General features: G+C 38.8%; 1 protein-coding gene across 8 annotated transcripts in view; it reads left to right on the top strand.

The window, feature by feature from the left end:
* THRB (thyroid hormone receptor beta) overlaps positions 1-25,716 on the top strand; it is a 389,921-nt gene that overhangs the window by 331,037 nt on the left and 33,168 nt on the right. For 7 of the 8 annotated variants that reach the window (XM_030933219.1, XM_030933237.1, XM_030933217.1 and 4 more), the window contains 2 exons: positions 18,523-18,623; positions 24,141-24,288. In XM_030933219.1, the coding sequence (XP_030789079.1) occupies positions 18,523-18,623; positions 24,141-24,288 (249 nt within the window). Of the gene's footprint in view, positions 1-4,562; positions 4,996-18,522; positions 18,624-24,140; positions 24,289-25,716 lie in introns of those variants that run through there. The other variant, XM_010357316.2, reaches the window with a different exon arrangement.

Here is a 25,716-nt window from a genome sequence, read left to right on the forward strand (position 1 = left end):
AGACATCTGGGATGGAGATATCCACATGGATGTTGCACATAATTAGTATTTAAAACTATGAGACAGGATGAGATCACCTAGAGCAGAGCTTGGCAAACTTTTTCTCCAAAATACCAGGTGGTAAATATTTTCAGCAGGCTATAAGGTCTCTCTTGCAACTACTCAGCTCTGCCATGATAGCACAAAAGCAGCCACAGACAATATGTAACAAATAAAAGCTGTATTCCAGTAAACTTTACTTACAAAACAGGTGGTGGGTCATGTTTGGCCCACAGGCTGAAGATTGCTGACCTCTGACCTAGAGTGTAGACTGAGAAGTAGCCCAAGACAAGACCTAAGAAATATATATATAGTGTATATATATATATATATATATAATATATGTATATAATTATTATGTATGTACAATTGTCACTTACTAGGCCAGTCATCATTCCAAGTGCTTTACTTATATAAACTCACTTAATCTTCACAATAACCAATGAAGTGAGTACTGTTATCTCTGTTTTACAAATAAGAAAACTGTGACCTAAATAAGTTTATTTCTGTCTCTTGAGAAAAAAAGAAGTCCATAAATTGGCAGTCCAGGGCTAGTATGGCAATTCTGTGTATTTCAGCAACCTAGAATTTTCCAAATCATTCTTCCACAATCCCTAGAGTATAGCCCTCACTCTCATGGACCAACATGATGGCTGGGACGCCAGTCATTGCAGGGAGCAGAAAGTCGAAACAAACGAGAGGCAAATGGAATGCACCAGTTGTCTTTTACTGTGTCTTTTAAGTTTCCTGGAAATTGCCTTGCAACACTTCTATTACGTCTCATTGGTCAGAAGTTAGTCACACAGACACATATTGACAAATGGGAAATGGATTTTTTCTCAGGGCCCATGAGCCCAACTAAAATTTAGAGGTTCAATTACTAAAATAGAAAGTAAGAACAGTCATTAGAGTAGAAGTTAAAAGGCTCTGACCAGTTGCTTTAAGGCTTATCAATTATCTTTGTTTATGTGCCTTTTTGCAAGTACAGTTAGTTGATAGCACCCTTCCTAAGACACTTCTGCTCAGCCATCTGATATCTTAGGCCTCCACTGATGATGTCCTACATACTCTTCCAGCTCACTGGTCACCTCTTCTGTGAAGCCATCCCTGGCACCCGAGGCAGATTACTCCTGTGCCCCATCCCAAGTTTATTACACTTCTCCTTGGATTTCGTTCTTTCCTCGAGTGCCTCCTTTTGTGCTGCCTCCTCTGCTTGACTGGGTAACTCAAAGGCGGGTGAAGCCTGGTTGAAGTGTGGAGGGTAAATTGCTAAGAACTAAGGGAAATATGTAGTGAAGCTACAAATGAAGAAAAAGGAGCTTGTACACAGGATTCCCTGCTCCTTGGTGAAGGGACTGGGGTCAGACACCTAGTAAAACAAGTGGTTCTCAAATGTTGCTACTTAGCAAATAACCTCAGAACTTCTTTTAAAAATCTTGATGCTAAAGTTTCATCCCATAATTATTAAAGCGGACTTTCTATGAGTCACACCTAGGCATATATATATATTGAAACACTTCTAATTGGAATTATTAAGGTCCTCCTGAGTTTATTTAAGGCAGTTGGATGCACTGTAAGTGAAATAACTCTTAAGCTGCTCTTTAAATAATTAGAGCAGGCAATCAAGAAAATAAGACAACAACCTCACTGAAGCTTACCCCATTTGTGACACACAATATGTTTAGATTGCTTTATTGACTTTACAAAGAAGCATGCAAGACTGATCACAGGTGACAGATGTGATTGCTTCTATCAGGACGTGACGGGCCATATTTCAAATTCAATGTGAGTGTTGAGCTCCATTTTCAACTACTAGTAATGAGAGTTTTGTGCATTCATTACAAATAAAGAGTATTCCCATTTGGTGTGAGGAGTGTGTTTCAGAATGTTTTGTCCTGTTTTCTCCAAACAATAAACTTTAGGGAAGAAGTGAGCTTTCTTAAATATGTTTTGAAACTTTTTTTAATGTAAAGATTTCTGAGGGAATTCAGGATTTTTTTAATTCAATAAAAATGCTGTTGACCTTTCAGATGTTTAGTAAAAAGTGAGAAAATGTTTCAGCAGCTATTCTTTCCTTTTTCATTGCAGTGTTTATATCCAGTTTCAGGGGAAAATAACAGTCCAATTTTTCAAGCATATTTAGAGATTTCTGAAAATTATTTTTAAGTGTTCCTTTGGAATAAAAGTTGAGTCTCTGATTTTAGTTGATATTGTTACTGATGAGAAGCAAGAAATTGCTTGGATTTCTGCCTTTAATGAAAAAGAGAGGGAGCCAGGAAATGCACTGGGCAAAACTGCAAAATCGAATGGATTCAACATGCAGCTCTTAACCAGAAAAAGAGACTTTGGAACATGTGCATTTGCCAAAAAAGAAAACTGCTTTATTGAAAGGTTAATTTTCATATTAGGCTTAGGAAATTTCAGATAAATAAATGAGATCAGACAAAAAAAACCATAAGGCCTGGATTCTTTTTCCTGGGGTTTTCAGAAAATAGTTATTGCTTCCAGTGAAATGTTTTGACATTTCCAGTAGGGAGAAAATGTTAATTGTAATATTGTGTATATGTTCTTAATAACACTGAATAAATCTTTTATTTGTTTTAAGAGTAATAAGAAAGTAAAAACACGATTAAAACGTTAGCTGTGTTCTTTATTCCTTATGGTAACTTTTCATGCTTTCTAGGATATTGTGATTCATTTTACAGGTTCAAATATATACCAAATGAAGAGCATGCTTTTGCTTGTTTTATATCAGTTGCAGTTTTTAAAGGAGTCTTAGTACTATCCTCCACATAGGTCTGCCTGGGTCTCTTTTCTAATTTTGTCACATCTTTTGCTCATTCAATAATTCCTCACCTTTTCCCCTTGAGTCCATGGCTTCTTTACTACATTTATGAAAAGTCAGCACTTAAAGCAGCACAATGATGGTCCACTTGACTGTATATTTAATACACATGTGATTAAGCTACCTTTTGGCAGAGACAGTGATTTTTTTCTGAACAGCCATCTCTGTAGCCACCAACTCCTTGCTTTGTACTTAACAGACACCCCATAATTTGTTGAATGACTATAATACCCTCCTTACTTCTGCCATATGTCCCTGTCCCAGAATTCCATGTTGCAATTGATGACTGGAGCTACATGTCCAAAGCAAAGGTCTCACTGTTGAAAATTACAATATTACGTTGTCGATGGTCCTTTAGAGAGAAATACCAACATGGTCACATGCTCATGGACCAGCAGGAAGCCGAAGGTAAACGTCACCACCTGAGACCCAGCCCTGAAAACAGGCTGCCTAAGAAACAGGACTCCCTAGTGTAGAAGAGCAGCATCTGCCCTTCCTGATGTCATGATCTACAACTATGCATATACGTGACATGCACACACTGGTCACCATCCACAGGGAGAAAATACCATTAGTAATCATCTTAGCAAGCATTTACAATCTAATTTGGTATTTGTTAACTTCTTAGTTAAAAGATATGATGATTTTTACAGAAAACGCTGTTCCCTTTTTGATCACTATCTTTAAGTAACTACATGAATACCACTTAAATCACATTAAATCTTGAAAATAATCTGGAAAGCAGATTTGAATGAGAATAAAGTGATAAGTGTTTACAGTTTTCCACGCACTACTGATCAGAGTACTATTAAGCACCAACAGAAAGGAAAGCTACTATATAATAGGGGTATTCCTCATATAAGGGCATTGGCATACACTCTCTGTCATGCCTTTATAAAGAAAACATAAAATACAGAATTGAACAGTTAACGTAAGCTTTAGGTCTCATGTAGATTAGTGCTTAGGAGGTAGAAAATAATCACGTGCAAGGAACAGAATAAAACTCACTCGCAGACATCACCAGCATTTTCAACTGTGTACGTCTTTGGCGTGTTTTAAAAACCAGTGGGACCTATGTGTCATGGGAAGATGGTTGGAGCCTAGTATTAAAAGCCAGTCAGTAACATTCAACAACAGTTTCAACCAGTAACATTTGCACAGCTAGATTAATGTTTTGGAGTCAGTCAGTCATCAGGCTCATTACTACTGGATTTTCTCTGGTTCATGCTAATAAACTAGATTATTGATTTTAGGATTTTCTTTGTATCCAAGGATATTCTCTAAGATGTCTTTATAATGTTTCATGCTTAAGCTGTCCAGCAAAATGACATAACAATGAGTAATCGTTTTATAATCATGTTGAAAGGGGTTAAAAACAGCATATAAAATGAATCTTAGCAGCTTCAGAGAAACATTCTCGCTGCCACTTGCCTATCTGGGTGGAGGTCATTCCTACCTGCCTGCCATCTTCCCCAGGAATTAACTAGCTGCATGCACAGCTTAAGACCTTTGATAGTCATAAATCTGCTTTCCAATATGTTTGGATGGCAGAAGAGCTCAAAAGACACCTCGGTCTAAATAGGATTTTAGCACATCAGGTGCTATTACAAAGTAAAGCAGGCTGGGTTGCTGTGGTGGTGGTTATTCATCTTCCCTTCGTGTTTCATGTATATGTATGTATGCCTCTCTGCGTATATGCCCAGCTCTCAGGGTGTATGGGGCTGGAGAATGCATGCGTAGAGTGTGTGTATATGTAAAGTAGAAACTGAACCAGGGAAACAAAATGAACTACTGTATGCAAGAAATATATGAAGTGCACCCAGCTGCCGGCAGCAATTGCTACATGCAGTCCACTGATTATTACGCGTATTTTGAAGATAGTCCGGGTTACAGTGGTTGCGATGCTCAGGCTGTGCCCAGTAACAACATATATATGGAACAGGCCTGGGCAGTGAATCAGCCTTATACCTGTAGTTACCCTGGAAACATGTTTAAAAGCAAGGACTCTGACTTGGACATGGCCCTGAATCAATACAGCCAACCTGAATATTTCACTGAAGAAAAGCCTACTTTTTCTCAAGTGCAGTCGCCATCGTATTCTCAAAAAAAAGGTAGGGACCCTTTTGCTTAAATTTGTTCAAAGTTTCACTGTGTGTTTTCGTTTCGTTTTAAAGTTACAGTTTACATCAGCTTCGTCAAATCTTTGAATTTGAACGCTATTTGAAATTAAAAACGGCAGTTAAGAGGGGTTGCTAGGTGATTGAAGGACTCTGTGAACATCAAGATTTCCAAGCACTTTTTTCCTTCATCTGTGAAAGCTGGAGTGAGTTGGCTTTCTAGGCTGTATTTTGCATGTGTGTGTATATATTGCCCAAAGTGACTATTGTTGGCTTCTTTGCGAAAGAAAATATGCAAAAGATTTCCAGTTGGTGGGTAGGTGTTGTGGTGTCTGAAGTGGGATAATTCTCCCCAGTTCACGTTCAGATTAAAAACTCATTTGACTTTTTCTTGGCACTTCATTTTGAAAGTTTATTTTAGTTAACTAGTAAAATATGTTAGTGATTTCTTTGACAGTACTATAATAATGTTGATTTGCTAGGATCTGTAAATGTTCATTTTAATGTATTTACTTATCCATGTAAACAGTAAAGAGTCTATTTGTAACCATGTCAAACTGTAAGAATGTAAAACTCAAACAAAAACTGAGAAACTTTACCTTGCTATTTTGTCCCTAAAGTTGAACATGTCTGCATTCATATCAGGTGAATTCTCTTTATGAAAGCAAGTGAAACACCCTTCAAAATAGCCAATATTAAAACCAGTAAAATATCCATATATCTTAATAGACACCGTGGCTTTATAATGCTATTTAAATTTCTGTCAATAGAACATGTCTTGTATTACTGAAAAATAAGATACTGAAAAATAAGATACTGAAAAATAAAATAAGGGAGGCAAACAGGTAGAACTCAGGACATTTAGTAGCAACTGCCAGATAGGAATGCTTTTGAAAACAGTGTAAATTCTAGTGCAGATATGCCAGAATCTCATGTTTTCTGTATACAATCTATAGGATATTGCATAGAGAACCAAATTTACAAGTTTCTCTAATTTACAAAAACATGATGCCCTTTGATCCTCAAAGGTAAATTTCTCTGTTAAATTAATCTTAAAACATAGTGTGGTTTATTTAGTTGTGGTTTCTATAAAATTTATCATTTGCTTTTCTTAGTGTGACTCTATGATTGAAAGTAGTCTGTTATGAAAACAAATGAACAAAATTTTATAAAAACAAAAACTAGAATCTGTAATTTTTACTTCATATAGTGTTATTCTATAACTTCCAATTATGAAATATTAAGGGGATTACATCATAAAATATAATTAGAGTTGCTCCTCTTGATTTTTATTTATAAACATGGAGTTTTGCATCCTTTTGAAGGTCGTCAGAATCTCATTTCTTACAAGAGATACACAGGGTAAGTCCCCTAATGGAAACACTTGAGATAGATTGAACATGTGCTATTTCACTTAATAGTATAAGTAATTTAACTTTGAAAAGAAGAAATTAACATTGCCTCATTAAACATACTTGGATATGCCTTTTGTAGTGTTATAAGAAAATATTGGTGCCTGTCAATCTATGTGGTCATTCTGCTATTCTTAAAAATTCCTGCAGAACTTTTCAGGTTCTTTTCTCTTTTCACTGTATTTTCTTCAACCAATACTGGGGAATATTTGCTTATAAAATGTTAAACCGGGGATTCTTTACTAATTACTTTGATGCATGAACTAGAGGAAAAGACACATTGTATGCATATATTGATGTAATTTCAAAGCCATATGTCATTGAAAGGCCACCGCCACCTGCCAAACTCACTAAATCAAAGCAGGCAAATATTCTTAAATGCACCATTATTTACTTTTACAAGTCTTCAAGTAAATCCCAGTAAAACTAAACCCAGCTGTTAACTGTCTCTTAGGACAAAAGGTTGTACCCAACATGTTTATCCATATTGATCCACTATTGATTTTTGTTGTGTTGAAGGACATCAGTAGTGTCTCATTAAGGCAAAATTAAGACTATAAACAGGTGTTCAGTGGGGTAGGCCTCATTTTCCAATTGGATTTTTATCTATTCAAAATAGATAAAAATTCATAATTGCTTCATCTGTGTTCACTTCTGTCATTACAGCTTTATAAACTCCAATAATATAGCTGTCTTAACTTTTTCTTTATTTTTTTGAAGGATGGCTTATTTCCTAGCCTTTATTTTCTAGTATACAGAGAATCTTGTAGAAAAATTACAATCTTATAAAAAAAAATTATAGGTACAAACTGGTGAAATAAAGGAAGGCTACCCTACCCAGTATTAAGAATGGTTATCTTAATTGGTGGACTTTAGGATAACTTTTAGTTTTCTTTGGATTGTTTTTCTACAAAGGTTTTTTGCATTCATAGCCGAAAGAATAAGTTATCAAGTTCTGGAAGCATTAAGAACATGAACTAAGGAAGAGTCAGATGTCAGTTCACTGAATCACATTTAAAATAAAGCTTCAAGAATTGAGGAGGGGAAAACCAGTGTAATTTTCACATTGAGGAGGGTTGAAATGCAGAATGGCATGTCTGTCTTATTTTTCATATGGATTATAAAAAACAAATTTTTAATTTTCAAAAGTTAGGGACAAATGAAAAGAACCCTATCATTCACTCAGAAGATATGATATTTACTGTAATGCTAGTGACATAGCTGTGCAAAGGTATGCTAAGTCCTCATGGGGCCAGTGCTGGCTGCACACTTCTGGCCCCCGCAAATTCAGGGGAAGGAGGGAGTCTGGAATCAGATGGAGGAGAATTGGCAACTAGGTTGTTTGTTGTGCTTTCTCCTCTGTGGCTGAGGTTTCAGCAAAGTAAAAAGTTGACTTTTTTTTCTCCTTCTTTTCTTTCTTTAAAAAAAAAAAAAAAATCCTCTTGTGGGTAGAAGTGCTGGCTGTTTCCATCACAAATTCTAATTACATTCTGAAGTTCCTGAACAGCCTGCATCTTCATCTGGTTGCTCTGAAGGCAGCTTTGCAGGTCAACCTCTCGATTTAGTCTGGGCCGGTTGGGTCTATTGAAATGGAATCCTTCCTAGGAGTTTGCCCTGGGCAACTCTCCTCCACGGGATTCTTTGCTTGACCTTCTACATGCCATCTTACTTGATAGGAACTGCATGTTCGAAAAGTTGCCAGAGTTCGTTATGTCCAAGAGAATAAGAATTTCCTGTTTTTAGGCCAGGACCAAGGAGATGGGGCTGGGGGTGGGGGTGGGGGAGGGTTGCCCTATTCAGTTTGGGTTCTGATTGTATATGTTGTTGCTCTACAACCACATTTTTACTTGCGCAGAAAGAAAAATTAATAACCGAAGCAGAAACTCCACACAGGACTGTGCTTTCCAAATCTGCTTTCATTGCCCCTCTGACTTGGAGACAGAATTCTGTCTTTTTGTATGTGTCTGTGTGTTCTGTAGCTCTGTTGACTCCAGGTGAACAATTACATAGGCATTTGAAATAAAAATTAAGTGGCAAATTGGGGAATGTTTCTTTCTCAAGCTTTCCTTTCCTTTCCTTCTTCCTCTCCCTCTGTCTCTCTCTCCTACTTTCCCTCCATCTCTCTCCTCCTCTATCTTCTCTTTCTCTCCCTCTCTCTCCCATCCTTACTCATCCCTTCTACTTGAATTTTTTAATTTAAACACAGATGTGATCAGTCCACCCAGTGAGCTGTTGAGTACTAAATAAATATCTCTTTTAAATGTAATAGTTAAGTGGTTAATGCAATCATAGATTTTTCAACAATGTGTATGTAATTTAAGGGTGCTAATGGAAAGTTAGGATTTTAAATTAGGTACTGCCACCCATTTACTGTTCAGAAAAATACCACTCCAGAAAACAATATCATGACTTTTAAAAATACAGAACACATTCACTGTACAAAAGGTTAAATGAAAGTGCCTCTTGGCACCCAGAAATGAAAGCAAAGTAAGGAGCAATAATCATTTCCAAACCAAGTCCAAGTGCAGACAAAAGCATGAGCTGATTCTTTCCTTTTCTTTCCTGAGAATTAACTGTCTTGTCAAAGACATGTCCTTCAGAGATTTCACTGAATGCCCTAACCTCATCCAGAACATGCATTGCCCTTACTCACAATGAAAGCTAACAGTGGGAGTCCAAAGAATTATGAGCAAATGGAGTCAGACGCCTGGCAGGCTTACAGAGGAATGGTGGCACTGCTGACTTTCTGCATATGGAGTTCATATCCACCACCTCACATGCCTCCATGAATACTACTTCATAGTCAAGCACACTTTTTTCTCAGCTTTCAGTCTGAAATCAGCTGCTTTCCGCCCTACCACCCACTCTGGTCTAGCTTTTATGCTCCCATCATCTTATGGGTCCTTGGCTTCACCAGTGCCCGCTTGGTTATCTGTATTCTTCCTGTTTCCAGAGCCTTGGGAATACTGAGTTTCCCGTGCGCTGTCCTTGGTACTTCCCTCTCATCCGCTCCCTTGGTACCAGCTGTTGTAAAGAATTTCCTCAGCTCTCTCGGAGACTCCTAGAATGTGCTTTCGAGCAGTCACCCCACACACCTGCTTTCCTTATCTGCAGATACCTCCCGCCATGTTTTCCTGCCTTTCTTCCCTCCAGGTTCACCCTCTCTTGCTTAAAGCCTTTTGCTTCCAGCCACTCAGCGGCAGTTCTTCCCCATACTCTGTACCACCACAGGGCTCCTTCTCAAGGTTTTGGGCCCTTTTCTATTACCACAAATTTCACCAACTCTTCCCTGCCCTCAAGAGTTCAATTTTGATTATGGCTTTGTGCTTTTACCCACACCCTCTGTTCCAGAAACTTTGGCCAGTCTCCCCAGGGGTTCCTCTCTTTGTCACCCCAGTCTCCATCCCTGAACCAGTATGCTTTCCTCCAGCTATCACCCACTGCCAACCACACCCTGGTGGGCCACCTTGCTACTGTCAGCCTGCATCACTTTATGTCACCAACTCAGTTCACAGCCCACCAGCCTCTTCTATTACCCAGCAACACATGCTCTCATCACCCCCGCTCCCAACCAGCCCTGCCTTCAAAAGCAGATATCCTTTGTTTTATACAATAGCTCTGAATCATTTGTGTAAATCACCTTTGAAAAATAGTTTATTATATATAAACTATATTAGACTAGGGTTTCTTAACCTTGGCACTATTGACATTGGGACCACATGATTCTTTGTTGTGATGGTTGTCCTGTGCATTGTAGGATGTTTAGCATCATTCCTGGCCCCTCTTCCCCCTGGACACCAATAGCAAACACACACACACACACACACACACACAGAAATTGTGGCAACCAAAAATGTCTCCAGACTTTGCCAAATGTCCCCTGGAAGGCAAAATCACCTCCACTTGAGGACCACTGCATTAATGGTGAAGAACTTACTACTTGGAGAATATCTGAAGTAAAGGATCTTTCATAAAGGATTTTTTATAATGTTAAAATCCCTCCTCCATTTCCAAATATCATATTTAATGTTCATATATTGACTTCTGTCAAAGTGGAGTACACCTGAACCTACATAACTATATATACATGCAACATAATACTTACATATATGTCATAGCTCATTTCCATTGTTGGGATTTGGGTTCTCCTCATCATGTTTGCTTATTTATGTCAAATCTGTCTAGATCACAAGCACCCTGAAAGCATCAACCTCTTTTATTTTGCACTCCCTAAAGCGCACATCCACGTGACTGCAGGATACACCTGCAGGGAGAGCAGCACAGTTCATAATGACAGTGATGGTGTTCTGATGACAAATGCAACAGCTCCTTCCCTTTTGTGTAACGTAAGGCTGAAGGGCTGATAGCCCACATTTTTAGAGCTATAACCTTGAATCCCATTCTGAATGGATTTTCAGGTAAAGAAATGACACTTGTGTTTCTCTAGGATTCAGGGCATGACATAACTGTGTGTGCTTCTGCATGAGCCCAAAGCTATAAATTGCTTCTAACAGCAAAATCAGAGGCAGCTATCACCCATCTCTAGTGACTTTCTGCTCCCTCCCCTAGTCTTGTAACGACTTTGCCTTCCTGCTTTCTAATTCATGCCCTCTTTTAAAACAGGAAATGATCTCATCAATACCTCCTGGGTTCTACAACTCCAATGCCTCCAAGTATGAGAGAGAGAGAGAGAGAGAGAGAGAGAGAGAGAGCTGTCTTACAATGGCTGCTTAATTTAATTTTTTTCTTTTAATTTAATTTAATTCAATTCAATTTTATTTTAAGTTCCAGGATACATGTGCAGGACATGCAGGTTTATTACATGAGTAAACATGCGCCATGGTGGTTTGCTGCACCTGTCAACCCATCACCTAGGTATTAAGTCCCACATGCATTAGCTATTTATCATTATCATCAGTACCTGTGCCTCACCTGGCTTACCAAGGAGCGGATACGTGCGTGTGAATTTCTGAACTTTATGACTAGAAATGGGGCCATATTCTGCTTGTGGATACTGATACTAAAATAATTTGGGGTGATTAAATGCCTGATATTAGGGAGCATTGAGGGCCTTTCTTGGTACTTCACCCTCATGCAGAGCTGAGCATTGTTAAGCCAAAGTCCATGGAAGGACCAAGGACTGAACTGCCACCTCTTCTTTACCTACTCCCTGGTATCAGGAGCTGATTTTATGAACTTCACAGCATATTTATTTTGGGCCTGACAAATTTATAGTGTGCCTTGGGATATAAATTTAATTGCCTATCATCTCAGGCTTTGTCATTAGAAAAGTCACCAGAGAAATATACATAGGGAAATCTTAAGTATGAAAATTGTGAATCTGAGCTTTTCATTTAACTGAGATTTTATTCTAAGCTCCAATTTTGCTGTGCTATGCCAAAGGCCATTGTAAAATTTGATGGAGAAATAATTTTCTTCTAAAAATGATATAACATTTCATTGTAATTCTAATTATATTCAATGAAATGGCAATTTTAAGGTATATTTTGAATGGAGGCTAAGAGCCCTTTTTGCTTTACTCCTTGGCAACGGAGGGATTATGAAACTACGTAAGTTGAATGGCATTTGCAATTATGTATTGACCACTTGCTATGCATGGGACAGTAAATCACTGCCCTGGTTGACGTGAAAAAATGCTTAAATATGTGCACTTTAAAGGGTACTTGCATTTCATATCATAGGAAGGAAAGGTATATAATTGGAAATGTTGTTTTCCTGGACCCCTGACTTATTTATATTGATGTGTTATTTCTATTTAATCTGTAGATGGCATTTTCCTTTGTATTAATTTAAATTTTTCAACCAAGACACATAATGCTTACACAGTATATGATAAGAATATTTCTCACTTCCATGAAGAAATATGTTCTCGGGCCGGGAGCAGTGGCTCACGCCCATAATCCCAGCACTGTGGGAGGCTGAAGCGGGTAGACTGCCGGAGGTCAGGATTTCGAGACCAGCGTGGCCAACATGATGAAACCCTGTCTCTACTAAAAATAACAAAAAATAGCTGGGCACCGGGTGTGGTGGCAGGCACCTGTAATCCCAGCAACTCTGGAGGCTGAGGCAGGAGAATCACTTGAACTCAGGAGGTGGAGGTTGCAGTGAGCCGAGATCACGCCATTGCACTCTAGCCTGGGCAACAAGAGTGAAACTCGTCCTTCTCCCCCTCCCCGCCTCAAAAAAAAAAGTTCTCATTTTTCTCAAACTACTTTTGTGTTTCCACTTTTGATAAAGATAAAGAATTCTGTGAAATATTTCTTTATTTATGAAAAGGCATAATGCAAGAACAAAAATAAATAGCAACCGATGCACACAATTGGGAGAGGTTCTGACTGGAGAGCTAAAAAGGATGTCTGTTTCTTGGGAGGCAGGGCTACCTTTCCAGTTCAGTTGATCGTTACACTGTGAGAATTTGGGTTCAGTATTGCCAGTTCCTCCCGTTTTTCACATGAAGCAAGAATTCTGTATGTTTTATGAAATCTCCTGGTTTTAAAAATTGGCTAAGATTTTAAAAAACACTCTGCAAACCAAATGTTGTATACTGCCAGAATGTGTGCCCTTTTGATTGATATTCTGACTCAAACGCATTATATCAACCTAGTTCCTTTTTGAGTGATTTGCATCTTCAAATATTTTCCCTCTAATTGTAGATTGAAAGGTTATGTCAGCTATTAAGGATTTGAATGTACAGGGACGGCGAAAGGAACATTTCACTAGGTACTGCTTATACATTAAACTATACTATGCCCAAACCTGGCCCTAAAAATTAAAAAATAGGCTGGGCACTGTGGCTTATGCCTGTAGTCCCTATACACTGGGAGGCCAAGATGGGAGGATGATTTGAACCCAGGAGCTCAAGACCAGCCTGGGAAACATAGTAAGACGCCATCTCTACAAAACAACTTAAAAATTAGCCAGGTGTGGTGGCCGTGCACCTGCAGTCCCAGCTACTCAGGAAGGTGAGGTGGGAGGACTGCTTGAGCCCAGGAGTTCAAGGCTCCAGTGAGCCATGGTCATGCCACTGCACTCCAGTCTGGGTGACAGAGTGAGTCCCTGTCTCAAAAAATAAAAGTTAAAAAAGATTGAAATTTTGAAAATATGTTTTAGTTTCAGGAATTCTTGAGTCAGAAGAAATGATCCAAAAGTCATGTTGTCCCTTTTTCTGCACTAAAGCCTCCAATGAGAATCCAGGATACTTTGGCATCATATCCTCATCCCCTTTTCTAGAGTGACACCTCTACTTGGTCCTCCTTCTGCTCACTCCTCCTCCGCCCACCAGTGCTTCAGAGTTCAAAGCCTGGGGAGCCATTGTCTGCTGTCCCCCAACACCAGGGCCCAGCCAGCCAGAGGGCAAAGAGTAAAGAAAGAGACTCCAAGATCCCAAGCAGGGGTAGGGAGGGCAGGAAAACAGTGCACCCAAGCAGGGGTAGGGAGGGCAGGAAAACAGTGCATGTTCTGAGGAAAGATCGTGTGAAATGGGAGCCCCTGGGGCAGCTCTGCTGAGAATTTGCAGACAGCATTGGATGAAGGCCTCCAAAGTTTATGCTGTTTCAAGTTTGTACCAAGTGTCTTCCACACAGTACGCCCGTACATGCCGCTAAATAAACAAATGGATGAATGGATGGTTTAATTTAATACACTGTCTATCACAGGGTTAAAGATTAACATGATGTACAGCTTGGTACCTACTGCGAAGAATTAAAGATAAAAGGAATCAGGATTCGTATGTTGGGGAAAGGCTAAAGGATAAACCTTTCAAGGTTTTTAAGTATGCAAAGAAATGACGTAGGGAAGGTGCTGGTGGGGGAGAAAAAAGCTTAAATCAGAAGGTCTGAGCTGCAGGATGAACTGAGGAGGTTTAGTATAAAATCACAAGAGTGACTCAGCATGCTAATGACTTAGCTTCCTGAGGGGTGACAAAATATAGTCTCATCCTCTGTCCCATCCCAAGATACTTAGGGTCCTTACTGGCTCTGAGTTGATAGTTTCACAAGATGAATCAGCAACATGGAACTTCTTCACTTCTCTGAGCTACCCAAAGTATTTCCCATTACCACAAATCACAGCCCCTCCCTTAAGATGCCAGGACTGGTTCTGCTAGGCAAGTGGTCTTATACAGATGGTAAGATTTGCCAGTTTGGAAAAGATCTCTGAACTCAGCTCTTCTCACTTGCTGCTACACCTGCTGTCCTACGCAGCACCTTATATTTTAGATCTACCTTCAAGATTAATCTGCTTATATTCTATTCCCTAAGGGCCATGTATCTGCTAAGGTGACAAGAGGAACCAGTGTTTCTCCTCCTAGGACCTGAGATTCTGTTATAATTCACTCAAAAGAATTAAACTAGCCAGTCTTCTGATCTTGCCCATAGGGAAGAAAGTATTGAATCTGTTTTCAACCAAGAAGCTAAGCTTACTACCTGTTGCGTGTGTGTAGTGCAAATGTACAAAACTTTCCCCTTCTACATGACAAGCCCCTCAGAGAATATTTTTTAAATAGCATTAACTGCAAGATATGCAAGATAATACTTAGCAATTAACCATACATTGCCAAATGTCAACTGAAAAAATCTCAAGTCCTTTGTTGAACAAACAGATGGAGTTTGCTTTTATAAAAATATGTTTAATAAAGTGGCAGCATAATGTATTAGTCTGAAAAATAATACATCTGAGCAGACAAGAGCTGTGAGAAATATATCATATTTGAACTATCATATATTGTCATGGACCTTAATTTTTTTCTGGAGGGCTATTGACCAGGCTTCTTTAGCAGTCACCTGGGACAACTAGCAGATGCAGTTCCTCAGATGAACAGTTGTAGCTTCCAGGATTGTGTCTGTGGTATTTGTTTCTAGGCAGAACCCAACACTGACATTATGACACTCATTAGTGTCCACTCTTGGCAACAAAACTAATGATACATGTGAATTCTCCTTGGTTTGGCATATTGACCACTGTGTAACTCATTTGGTGAGTATGACAAAGGAAAATGATGGAGACACTTAAATACAACAGCAAAAGATGGTTAAGTTCTCTAGGAGAATTGGTTAGTATGTAATGTTGTCAATTGTGTTCAGTAACTTTAAGAGAATCCTCACCTACCTAGTCACTATGTGTGGGACGTTATTTCCTGATGGAAGTTATTTAATGAAGAATAATGGACTTAAGCATAATGATTGATGTATCATTGCCTGTGGTGACTGTTTTAGATAAATAAGATGGTTCAGAGTTAATATTTTAAAGAAAAGAAAGCAAGGGGTGGGGTGCACTAGTATGATCGTGTAAGCAACTGCATCCAACTTAAGTAGATGTTTCTGTAGAAGGCTTGATGATTTAACTAAAGACATTTAATCACCTCCACCCATGAAGAAGATAGTCTAGGAGAAATAAGAGAGTAAAGCACACCACCTCTCAGCCTAGCAGTCAGTAAATGAAAGGAGTCCATTCCAGTCACTGATTTAATTATTGTTGGATTCCACAAGAACCTTAAACACCATCTACATAAATTTTTGAACTACAAGTAGGAATAAATCTTCAGTGTCTGGCTGCCAATGCCAAAAGATAAAGTCAGCAGGTCTCATGAGACAGGGTGGGGAAATATGAGGTGAGGGGGAACTACCTGCATCTTCCTAACTCTGGTTAATGTTCTTGGACACTTTGTTTTGACCCCTACCAAGTCATGTCCCACAAGTACAACAGTGTTCAACTATATTACAATTGATTCTTATACCTGAGATTAGACAGAAATGACTTGTGCTTTTTCCCTTATCTCTGCATTCTGTACTTGATACCAAGAACTTGAAAGTCTTCATTCTGTTGGGTTAGTTGCATATAACCTCGAGGTATAAGAGGTCAAGATATAGCTTTTTTGACATCTGCCTTTACCAGGAAGGGGCCTGTTTTCCTAATTGAGTTACTTTGTGGTTTAAAAGTTACTTTGTGTTTTATAAGTAGGTCTTTATATGCACACAAAAGCACATGAGCACACCTCCTTACCAACACTTGTGACTGTCATTTTTGTTAAAACCATATTAGTGAGTATAAAGTGGTATCTCATTGTGGCTTTGAACTGCATTTCCCTGCATTGATGTTGAGCATCTTTTCATATTCTTCTCTTCATTTTCACCTCTCTTTTTCTGACTGAGGAATGACCAAGGCTACAGAAACAGAACTCAGCTTATGAGTTTCCAAAAGAAGAAACCATGTCTTACTCATTTTTATATTTTCAGCACCTATAACAATGCTAAGCACATATAGATGCTAAATAAATGCAGTTCATAGATAAATGACTGAATGAACACACAAAGCATTCTAGTTCCATTTTTTCTCTGCCCAGATCCTTCCCAGGATTCCCTTTTTAAAAATGACTGACGAGAGTTTTGAAACCCTTGCAGTGAACTCAACAGATGAATCATGGTTGGCATGATGCAAAAGTAAACTAAGAAAAGCTGTGATATTTAAAAATACAATCCTGTACATTACTAAACCTCACTTTCAAGTCAATTATCTGCCTCCCAAGAAGGAACATTTTTCTAAAGTAAAGTTTGAGCAAAATAATTTCTAAGAAATTATGAAAAGGATTTATTTCATTGTTTCCTTAATGGCTTTTATTCTGAAAAGCAAGACTTGAGCGACCGACCTAATGTAATAAAAGGTCTATGAAATGTCATGGTAAAATACAGAGTAAGGCATCAGTCATTTCAACCTAGCTAATCTTTATTGGAACGAAGAAGAGTTTACTGAGTCAAAAAACTTCGTAAGGGCCATGATCAGGAGAAAGGATTGTTTCTCAGCCTCTTCCTTCTTCACATCCCAACCAATCCTGCCTCATTTTGATTGTTTGGTCTCATGTTAAGCTGTGTGATTCTATGTATCACACAATTTATTGATGGCAAACCATTGATACAGGGGAGAATGAACCTGCCCTCCTGAATCAGCATCTTGTGTCTGGGCATCCTCTCCACAGGAGGGGAAAGGAGCGAAGACAGGAGGGAAACAGGAAGCTTCTGCTTTTGTGCTTTTTAGCTTCCTGGGTCAAGGAATTTAAACTAATAAACTCATTGTCCACTAAAAAAGAGAGTTATCATGTTTAGATTTTCCTTTTTTCTTAATAAACAAAACCTCTGTCATTTCACACTATTCAGTGTTGTTGGATTGCATATCATAATATCACAAGTTTACCTAATTTTTTTAGGTGGCAAAATTCATTCTACTTAAAGTTAACTCTCTATTTTTAGAAAAAGACCAGCATATTATACTGGAGGGCTAGAAATTAAGAGACCTGGGTTTTAATCCTGCTGGTAATTTCCAGTGTGACCCTGAGGAAGGCCAAACTTCTGCAGGCCTGTTTCTTCACCTTTCAAGGGCTTCGTCATCTCCTGGGACTCTTCCAGCTATAAAGTTTCCTGAATGTATTGCATGGTACTGTGATTCCAAAGTGGATCAAGTCTTTTGAAAACAGGTTTTGAAATAAGCCTTGTTAAAGAGATTGTGTTATCTAGAACTCACAGTGCTCAAATCCTGGCCCCTCTGCTTGAGTCACTGGCTCTACGGCCTTCCTGCCATTCCTATCTGCACAGCAAGTGATCACAGCTATTTCTTTTCTCTTTTTTTTAGGCAGAATTTTGCTTTTGCTGCCCAGGCTGGAGTGCAATGGTGCAATCTCAGCTCACTGCAACCTCTACTTCCCGGGTTCAAGTGATTCTCTTGCCTCAGCCTCCTGAGTAGCTGGAATTACAGGTGCCTGCCACCATGCCCGGCTAATTATGTGCATTTTTAGTAGAGACAGGGTTTTGCCACTTTGGCCAAGCTGGTCTTGAACTCCTGACCCCAGGTGATCCGCCTGCCTCGGCCTCCCAAAGTGCTGGGATTATAGGTGTGAGCTATTTCTAAGGCATTCTGAAATCCTGGGCCTATGTTTACACTATGAGTATAAAATTCTTACTGTATGGTTTCACTAAGTCTTTACTGTTATCATCTCTTCCTGGCAAGTCGATTTTGTCTCCGGCCTAGCAATCTTAGCTACAGTGTCTCTTTGATGTTAATATATTGTTTTTTAATATTCCTTCTTTTATTTCCTTCACAGGGTACATTCCCAGTTACTTAGACAAGGACGAGCTCTGTGTAGTGTGTGGTGACAAAGCCACTGGGTATCACTACCGCTGTATCACGTGTGAAGGCTGCAAGGTAATTGCCCTGGGTCCACGAGCATGGAGCTTAGCCCAGCTCCCGTCCCCTCCCAGTGCTCCTCCAGAATGCAACATTAAGTTTAAGTTCAAATTAAAACTAAATTCTAACATCCATGGCCTGTAATCATCCAGGTGTCTGGTTGTGCTTTTCATTTTTGACATGTTCAAGAACTGAATTTTTTTCCCAAATCATAAATAACTAAATGAGTGTGATGTCTGGTTTCTTTACTTCTGCAAGTGTTCTTAAAACAGGAAGAGAATCAATAAAATAAAAAGAAATAATAAAACTCTTACTTTGGGTTTATAAAGCATAGGTCCTTTTTAACATGTTGTCATCCTGAGAAATGACTATCTCCCCTCTTGTTTTATCTACAGTGTTGGAGGAGACAGAGTTTACTCTACCACAGGCTGTTTTCTGCTGTTAGTCTGAGTGAATATGCTCATTTTCAAGGGTTCCAGTAGGGAATATCTTTGAGGCTACTTAGATTCAGTTATGTTCTGAAATTATCCAAATTGGCTTTTCGCACAGCCTGCAGTGACTAAGTAGATTCTGGTCATCCATCAGCTAATTTTGTGCTGTACAGTCCTATCTGCAGGAAATACTTGACAAGAATATGCCAGTGATCAACAGTCCATTCACTTCCTGAAACTCAGCCTAAATTGGCCTACTTACAAGACTTCATCAACAAAATCGAGATAAGGTTTCTGGAAAATATCTTTTGGTCCAACGATCTAGCCTTGAAAATGAAATCCACCATAAAGGGAAAAGCTTGACCCAATGCTGTATTTAGTGTTTGTTCAGCTAATGTTTCTTAAGTAAAGAAGTATTTAAAGTCAGGGAAGGACTTTTTAAATTGTTTACTTGTTAAATACCTTCTCTTTTTTACCTCTTATATTTAAAACTAAATTATCAGAAGATGTAAACCCTAAAGCAAAAATTGTATTAAATGTATAAAACATTTCACCTTCCCTCCTCTCTCATCCACCTTACCTCTTCTCCTCTTCTTCCCCTTCTCCAACTGCCCCCTTTTGTTCCTACCCTTGCTCGTAAAGCCCCCAAATTGACATGTTAGCTCAGTTTCAAATTAAGGAGTTTTCTTTTTCCCTAATGGAAGATTTTCCTTGCAAATTCCCTATGTTTTGTACATGAAATTAGGAAACATTTAGGAGAAGGCTGCAAAAAAGTTTGAGATAATACATCCATTGGAAAGGGGCAATTTCTAAGGTTGCAAGACTGTTTTTTGGAATGTAGTCTAACATGTTCTCATTTATCCAGACCCCTTTGATCTGGAATTTGTAGTCCTTTAACAAAGACTGGGCTAAAGGTTGCCATTACATCTATGAAAATAATGTCTTAGGGAATTTAAGGAATCTAATTACAAGTAAGTCCTGGCTATTTATTAATTAGAGACTTGCAGACAGTCTCATGAAAGTAGATTCCTGGCTTGATTTGAAAGTAATAAATCTTCATAACTTTAGGTACCTACTCTTATTCCAAAAGTTCGATAATTCAAACTAGACTTTTTCTCTAAATTAGTCCCAATTCATAAGGCTTTCCCTACCTTAGATGCAGCACTAAGGTTCTAAATCAGTGCATAATGGGAAATTTCGAATTCTGGGAGAGAGATCCTAATTCCATTTAATATGGAATTCCATTTAATACTTTCCATTTAATACTTAATTCCCCAAAATGACTCTAAAGAGTGAATGTGCCTTACAGAGGACAATACGTTATTAGTGATTGACTTAAACAAAGAGAGAATTGAGCCTATTAACCCATATCCCTGCCTCACATATGTCTTCAGGATGATCAAGAAATCAGCTAGCCTGTTTTCCCTAGATCACAGGATGTCTGGAGCCTGGATCAGCTGAGGTTTTCTTAAAAGAAGAAATAGTGTAGCAAAATCTAGATTTCAGGCTCTGTGCCTTTGTTTCAGGTCAGAATCCTGTAACTAGGGTTGCCTTCATTGTAAAATCAGAAGAGAGCCTTCCCAGGGCACTTGTGCAGATCCCATCATGTAATGACAAAGCATCTTGGAAAAATTCAAATGAATTTTCCAAATGAGACACACGGTGTTTAAGAGTGGTGAAAGATGAAAGGGTTGTTTCCTATACTGTTTATTCAAACCTGTAATTTAAAAATATTTCTACCCCATACTTGCAATGTGTATGGAGAGAATCCTTTTCGCCAATTTTCACCCTGAGAAGAGTGAAATCTGTTGGAAATGTCATGTCTGTTGTGATATCCAAGTTTTTACGCATCTTTTATAGAAAGGATGTTGATACTATCCCACAGCAAACTATTGTTAGAGGAAGAACCAAAGTTTTTAACAGCTGCCGAAATAGTGAACTAGAAGAGTGAGTTATCTCCTTTTCACATTGATCAGTGCATCATCTCAAAGTACTAAAAAATGGATACAGTTCTTCTCAGAATGCAAAGAAACATGTCTGATACTGATTTATAAAAGCAAGACCTCTTCTTACCAACAAATCATCAATGAAATATATGTCCTTATCTATTGCCCAGGGCATCTCTTTTGTCAGCTCATCTCTGAAAGGATTTTTTTTTTTTAATAAGTAGACTGTTTTAAATGTCTTCAAGTCCACTTCCAAGGGTTACTATCTGTTACTTTTTAAAATGAAGTGGTTCCTTATCATACGTCAAAATATGCTTTAATTACAGCTTAAGAAAGGTCAACATCTTTAAAAGGATTTGGTCCATGAAGTGCCCAAGAAAAGTCATCAGACATAGGCCAAAGAAAAGATGGCGTCGTGTATAACAGAACTAGCTATCTCAACTCTTTTGTGGAAATAAGCAAAGTATAAATTATTTCATTCATTCCAATAAAAAGTGAACAGAGTAACTTTTTGCAAAACCCTGGGGTCTGGTGTGTCACACCTAATTCTCTGCTTAGTGTGGTCTTACTGGTCAATGTACTCCTTGCCCTAACCCCACCCCTGAACATGAGTCAGCATCAGAGTATGAGGGAGACAAGGGTCTCCCCAACTTCAGATAGACTAACAATCTTCCTATCCTGGTAATTAGTCAGCCTTCTTACTGGATGTCTTGGACTTTGGTATTTCTACCTCTAGGAAATTGTTGTTTCCTCCAGAAGGAGGCGTGCTACCCTACCCCTCTCCTCCCTGTCTGTTACATACATCTTGCCAGCAATCTCTGGGTTTCTTTAGTTCTCCTTTGCCCTCCTTGGTCAGAGGGTAACAGAAAGAAAAGCGAGGTTTGCAGGGAAACTTGTTTTCCACTCTCATGGCATGCTCTGACATTCACGCTTTGGCAAGATTTGCCCACCCTGCACACCCAGGAAAACATTGCTAACATCTCCAACAGCTGCCCTGTGTGTGACTGAGTGAATCTTGTAACAGTGTATCAACATCACTCAGATTAATGGACTCAAGTGCTTATGAACACAAAACCCAAATATAATATGACAGTTTTCTGTTAGAACTTGAACAATGGAAATGATAAGGGATTTGCATATATGCCCCAAAATCAAGTCTGTTCATTTCAGTTGTTCCTGATGTTTTCCCATTTTATTCTGCTTTGCCCAATATAACATCCTACCTTGGACATTTTCATAATAAGAAAGAGCTTTTGTGTCTGAAGGAGGAATATGCAATAGGGTATATGTATATAATCAAAGCCAAAGAACATTAACCAGGATAATAAAAATGTGGGTTGAATCTAGGTCAACTGGTATTTCCCACCATTTATCTAACAAAGTTCGAGGCCCCCTTTAGGCCTTAGTAGAAAACATCCATCAAAACTTGTGTTGCCTCCAGGCGCAGTGGCTTATGCCTGTAATCCCAGCACTTTGGGAGGGAGGCAGAGGCAAGCAGATCACTTGAGACCGGGTGTTCGAGACCAGCCTGGCCAATATGGCAAAAATGCATCTCTACTAAAAATATAAAAATTAGCTGGGCATGGTGGCTCATGCCTGTAATCCCAGCACTTTGGGAGGCCAAGGAGGACAGAACACTTAAGGCCAGGAGTTCAAGACCAGCGTGGCCAACATGGCAAAACCCCATCTCTACTAAAAATACAAAAATTAGCCAGGCGTGGTGGCTCATGCCTATAATCCCGGCTACTCTGAATGCTAAGATATGAGAACCACTTGCACCCTGGAGGTGGAGGTTGTAATGAGCCAGGATCGCACCACTGCACTCCAGCCTGGGTGACAGAGTGAGACTCTGTTTCAAAAAAAACCATTTTTTAAAATTTTTTTACATTTTAAAAAACTCATTTTGCCTTGTTATTCTACCAACAGATAAAATGAACTTTTTAAGTGGGTGGGACAGGACTATTTATCATCTGTTCATCTAAAACATTTAAGTAATACAGTAAAATTTACTTCATTATACATAATAGAAGCAGTTAAGCAAATAAGATGTGGAGTGCCACTCCTGGGCTGCAAGGGAGGTGGGGACCATTGCTGGCTGTTTTCCATCCCACCCAAGTTCCCGCATGTACTTACCATGTGATTTGGGCAAGTGACTTAACCTGTCTGAGGTTTACTTTTTTAATCCCTACCGAGGAAATATTTAGAGCACCTCTCTTACATGGTTGTAGGGAAGATAGAAGGATATGAAATGTTTCTACAGCACTTTGCAATGTGCCCTCAAGTAAGTGCTCACTGCTGTTATTAATTCCTACAATACAGATGACAGTTGCCTCAACTTGAGGATCATGTCCAGAAAAATTCTAGTATTGCACTTTCTTGAGAATATTACCTAAGTCACCCACACCTAGTGTCCCCAGAGGTGCTCTCTCATGCCTTTAGAAAGGAAGAATCATTGAACCTGTAGGTGTATATCTACAGATACCAAAGAAAGAGTGTTATAAAAGGAAAACCTCAATGCAATAAGCTATGGGGAAAAACTTGGTAGAAAACCTGGAATGTTCTACTCCCTGAGTCCTATTGTTTGAAAGGCTAAGTGAACTGATCGTGGCTGTCTCAAGAGTCAAAAACAAGTATTAAATTAAATCCATGAAGCCAGCTAGTACAACTGTTTAATTACTAAATTATTAGATTTTTAATTAACAAAGTATTGCAAGTATCCATCTCTTTTCATTTTTTTCACTTTCTTCTTGGTCTTGGAGCTTTCTTATTACCCAGTATAAAGTAGCAAAACTCCTCATAGCTTCCTTTAGCAACACAATTATGTCACTCTATGAAACAGAACAATATAATTTACTTATACATCCAATATTTAGAAAAAATAAAAACAAGCACTAGATGTTCCTACTAGCCTCTTTTCCTTGAATAAATACCAAAAAAGGTGTTGACTCTGTAGTCCTACGGCATCATCAGCTCAGATTTAGAACTCACTAGATCCTTCTGGGCCAACTGTCTTGTATTTGAATATGTGGAGCTAGAGGCCCAGAAACAGGTTAAGGTCCGAAACAATTCATCTCATAGTTATATGGACACAAAACTCCAGAATCATTGATTTCTAGAAAATATGAAACTGTTGTCTTGGGTCTTTGTTTTTCATATAGGGTTTCTTTAGAAGAACCATTCAGAAAAATCTCCATCCCTCCTATTCCTGTAAATATGAAGGAAAATGTGTCATAGACAAAGTCACGCGAAATCAGTGCCAGGAATGTCGCTTTAAGAAATGCATCTATGTTGGCATGGCAACAGATTGTAAGTAGATCTTCACTTGCTTCATATTCAAGGAATGTTGATTAGGAAAGAGTTTGGTTCAAGGGGATTGACTGGGCAGAAAAGAAAGCAGGAACCCATGGGGACAGAGAAGGGAATACCTTAGTTTCGCATATACCCTTCACTCCCCACAACCAGGCTTGCCCTGAAAGGGAGGTGGGAGCCATTGCTGGGTGGTTTCCATCCTACCCTGTCATATCACCTCCTAACTCTCAAAGTATGGATGATGGAAGAGAAAATGCTGTTAAATGATCCCTATCACATTTGCAGGCCTAGCTGTTAGCAACACTCTGAGACAGAGATTACAAATGGGAGGTCTGGTCCATTTACCTTGATAAGGTATCATTCTATACACAGTGTTCACATGGGGTAGAGCCTCAGGGACTAGTCCTAATATTTTTTCAAGAGCGAAGACAAGGAGTTTATTTAATGGACATTTTTGGAGATGGGGCGCTGGCAGAAAACATCGTGTTCAGAAATTTCTGAAGAATGCAAAGTTGAGTGCTATTGCATGAGTCATCCTGCAGTTGGTTGTTTTATTTTTAGCAATAAAGACATTCTGAGCTGAAGTCGTCCTACCCAGTTTTCAAAGTGCTACAGCATATGGTGGCGAGATTAGCCCTTGGGGTCTCTTCTCCCCACACGGGGCGAGGGATTTACACCAGTCACTTTAATTAATCTAATCATAAAAATAAGAATCATGTCATTCAGAATGTGTGGCCTCCCTTTTGCCAGGCATCAGTATTAATGATTTCTACTGGCGTAAATTTTTTGCACATCAGTGAGAGATTCCAACTATTAGTTAAAAACTAAAAAGAAAAAGAAAGATAAAAAATTAAGAAAGAAAAAAGAAAATACAGTGAGGATTTTTCCTGATGAAAGAAATAATCATGGCTCACATTTATGTGAGAAATAGAGTTCTTTCACTGAGAAGAAAAAAAAAATCTGTGAAATGTTCTGGTTTGCCCATTAAAGAAGAAGGAATGGAGAATCTTTAAAAAGGAAGAGGGTTATGTTAAGGTGTTAGGCTGGAAATCCTGGGTTAATCCCCACCTCTGGCTGAGTATGTTCTTTATCTTTATCTCTTAAAGGCCTTTAGCCCTTACCAATAATATGCCTGATAAGGATATGTGAATATGATTGACTTAGAGCCAAATACTTAGATATGCTACTATGACAAACTTATTATTGAATATCCACTTCAGTGTTTTATTGAGAAGTTTAAGATATGAGTGTCTATGAGGTTTAAAAACTCAGTGTTAATCTAGACTGTATGGAAATAAATTTTGAGTGCCCCTTACTTGCCTGTGAGGGATTCTAAGAGCTCAGGCTTTCTAATCAGAAAAACTTCTGTTCGAGTCCCAGATCTGTCACTTACTAGCTGTGTGACCTTTGGAATTAAGCTGAGAT

The sequence above is a fragment of the Rhinopithecus roxellana genome, chromosome 1 (assembly GCF_007565055.1).
Source record: "Rhinopithecus roxellana isolate Shanxi Qingling chromosome 1, ASM756505v1, whole genome shotgun sequence".
Lineage (NCBI taxonomy): Eukaryota > Metazoa > Chordata > Mammalia > Primates > Cercopithecidae > Rhinopithecus > Rhinopithecus roxellana.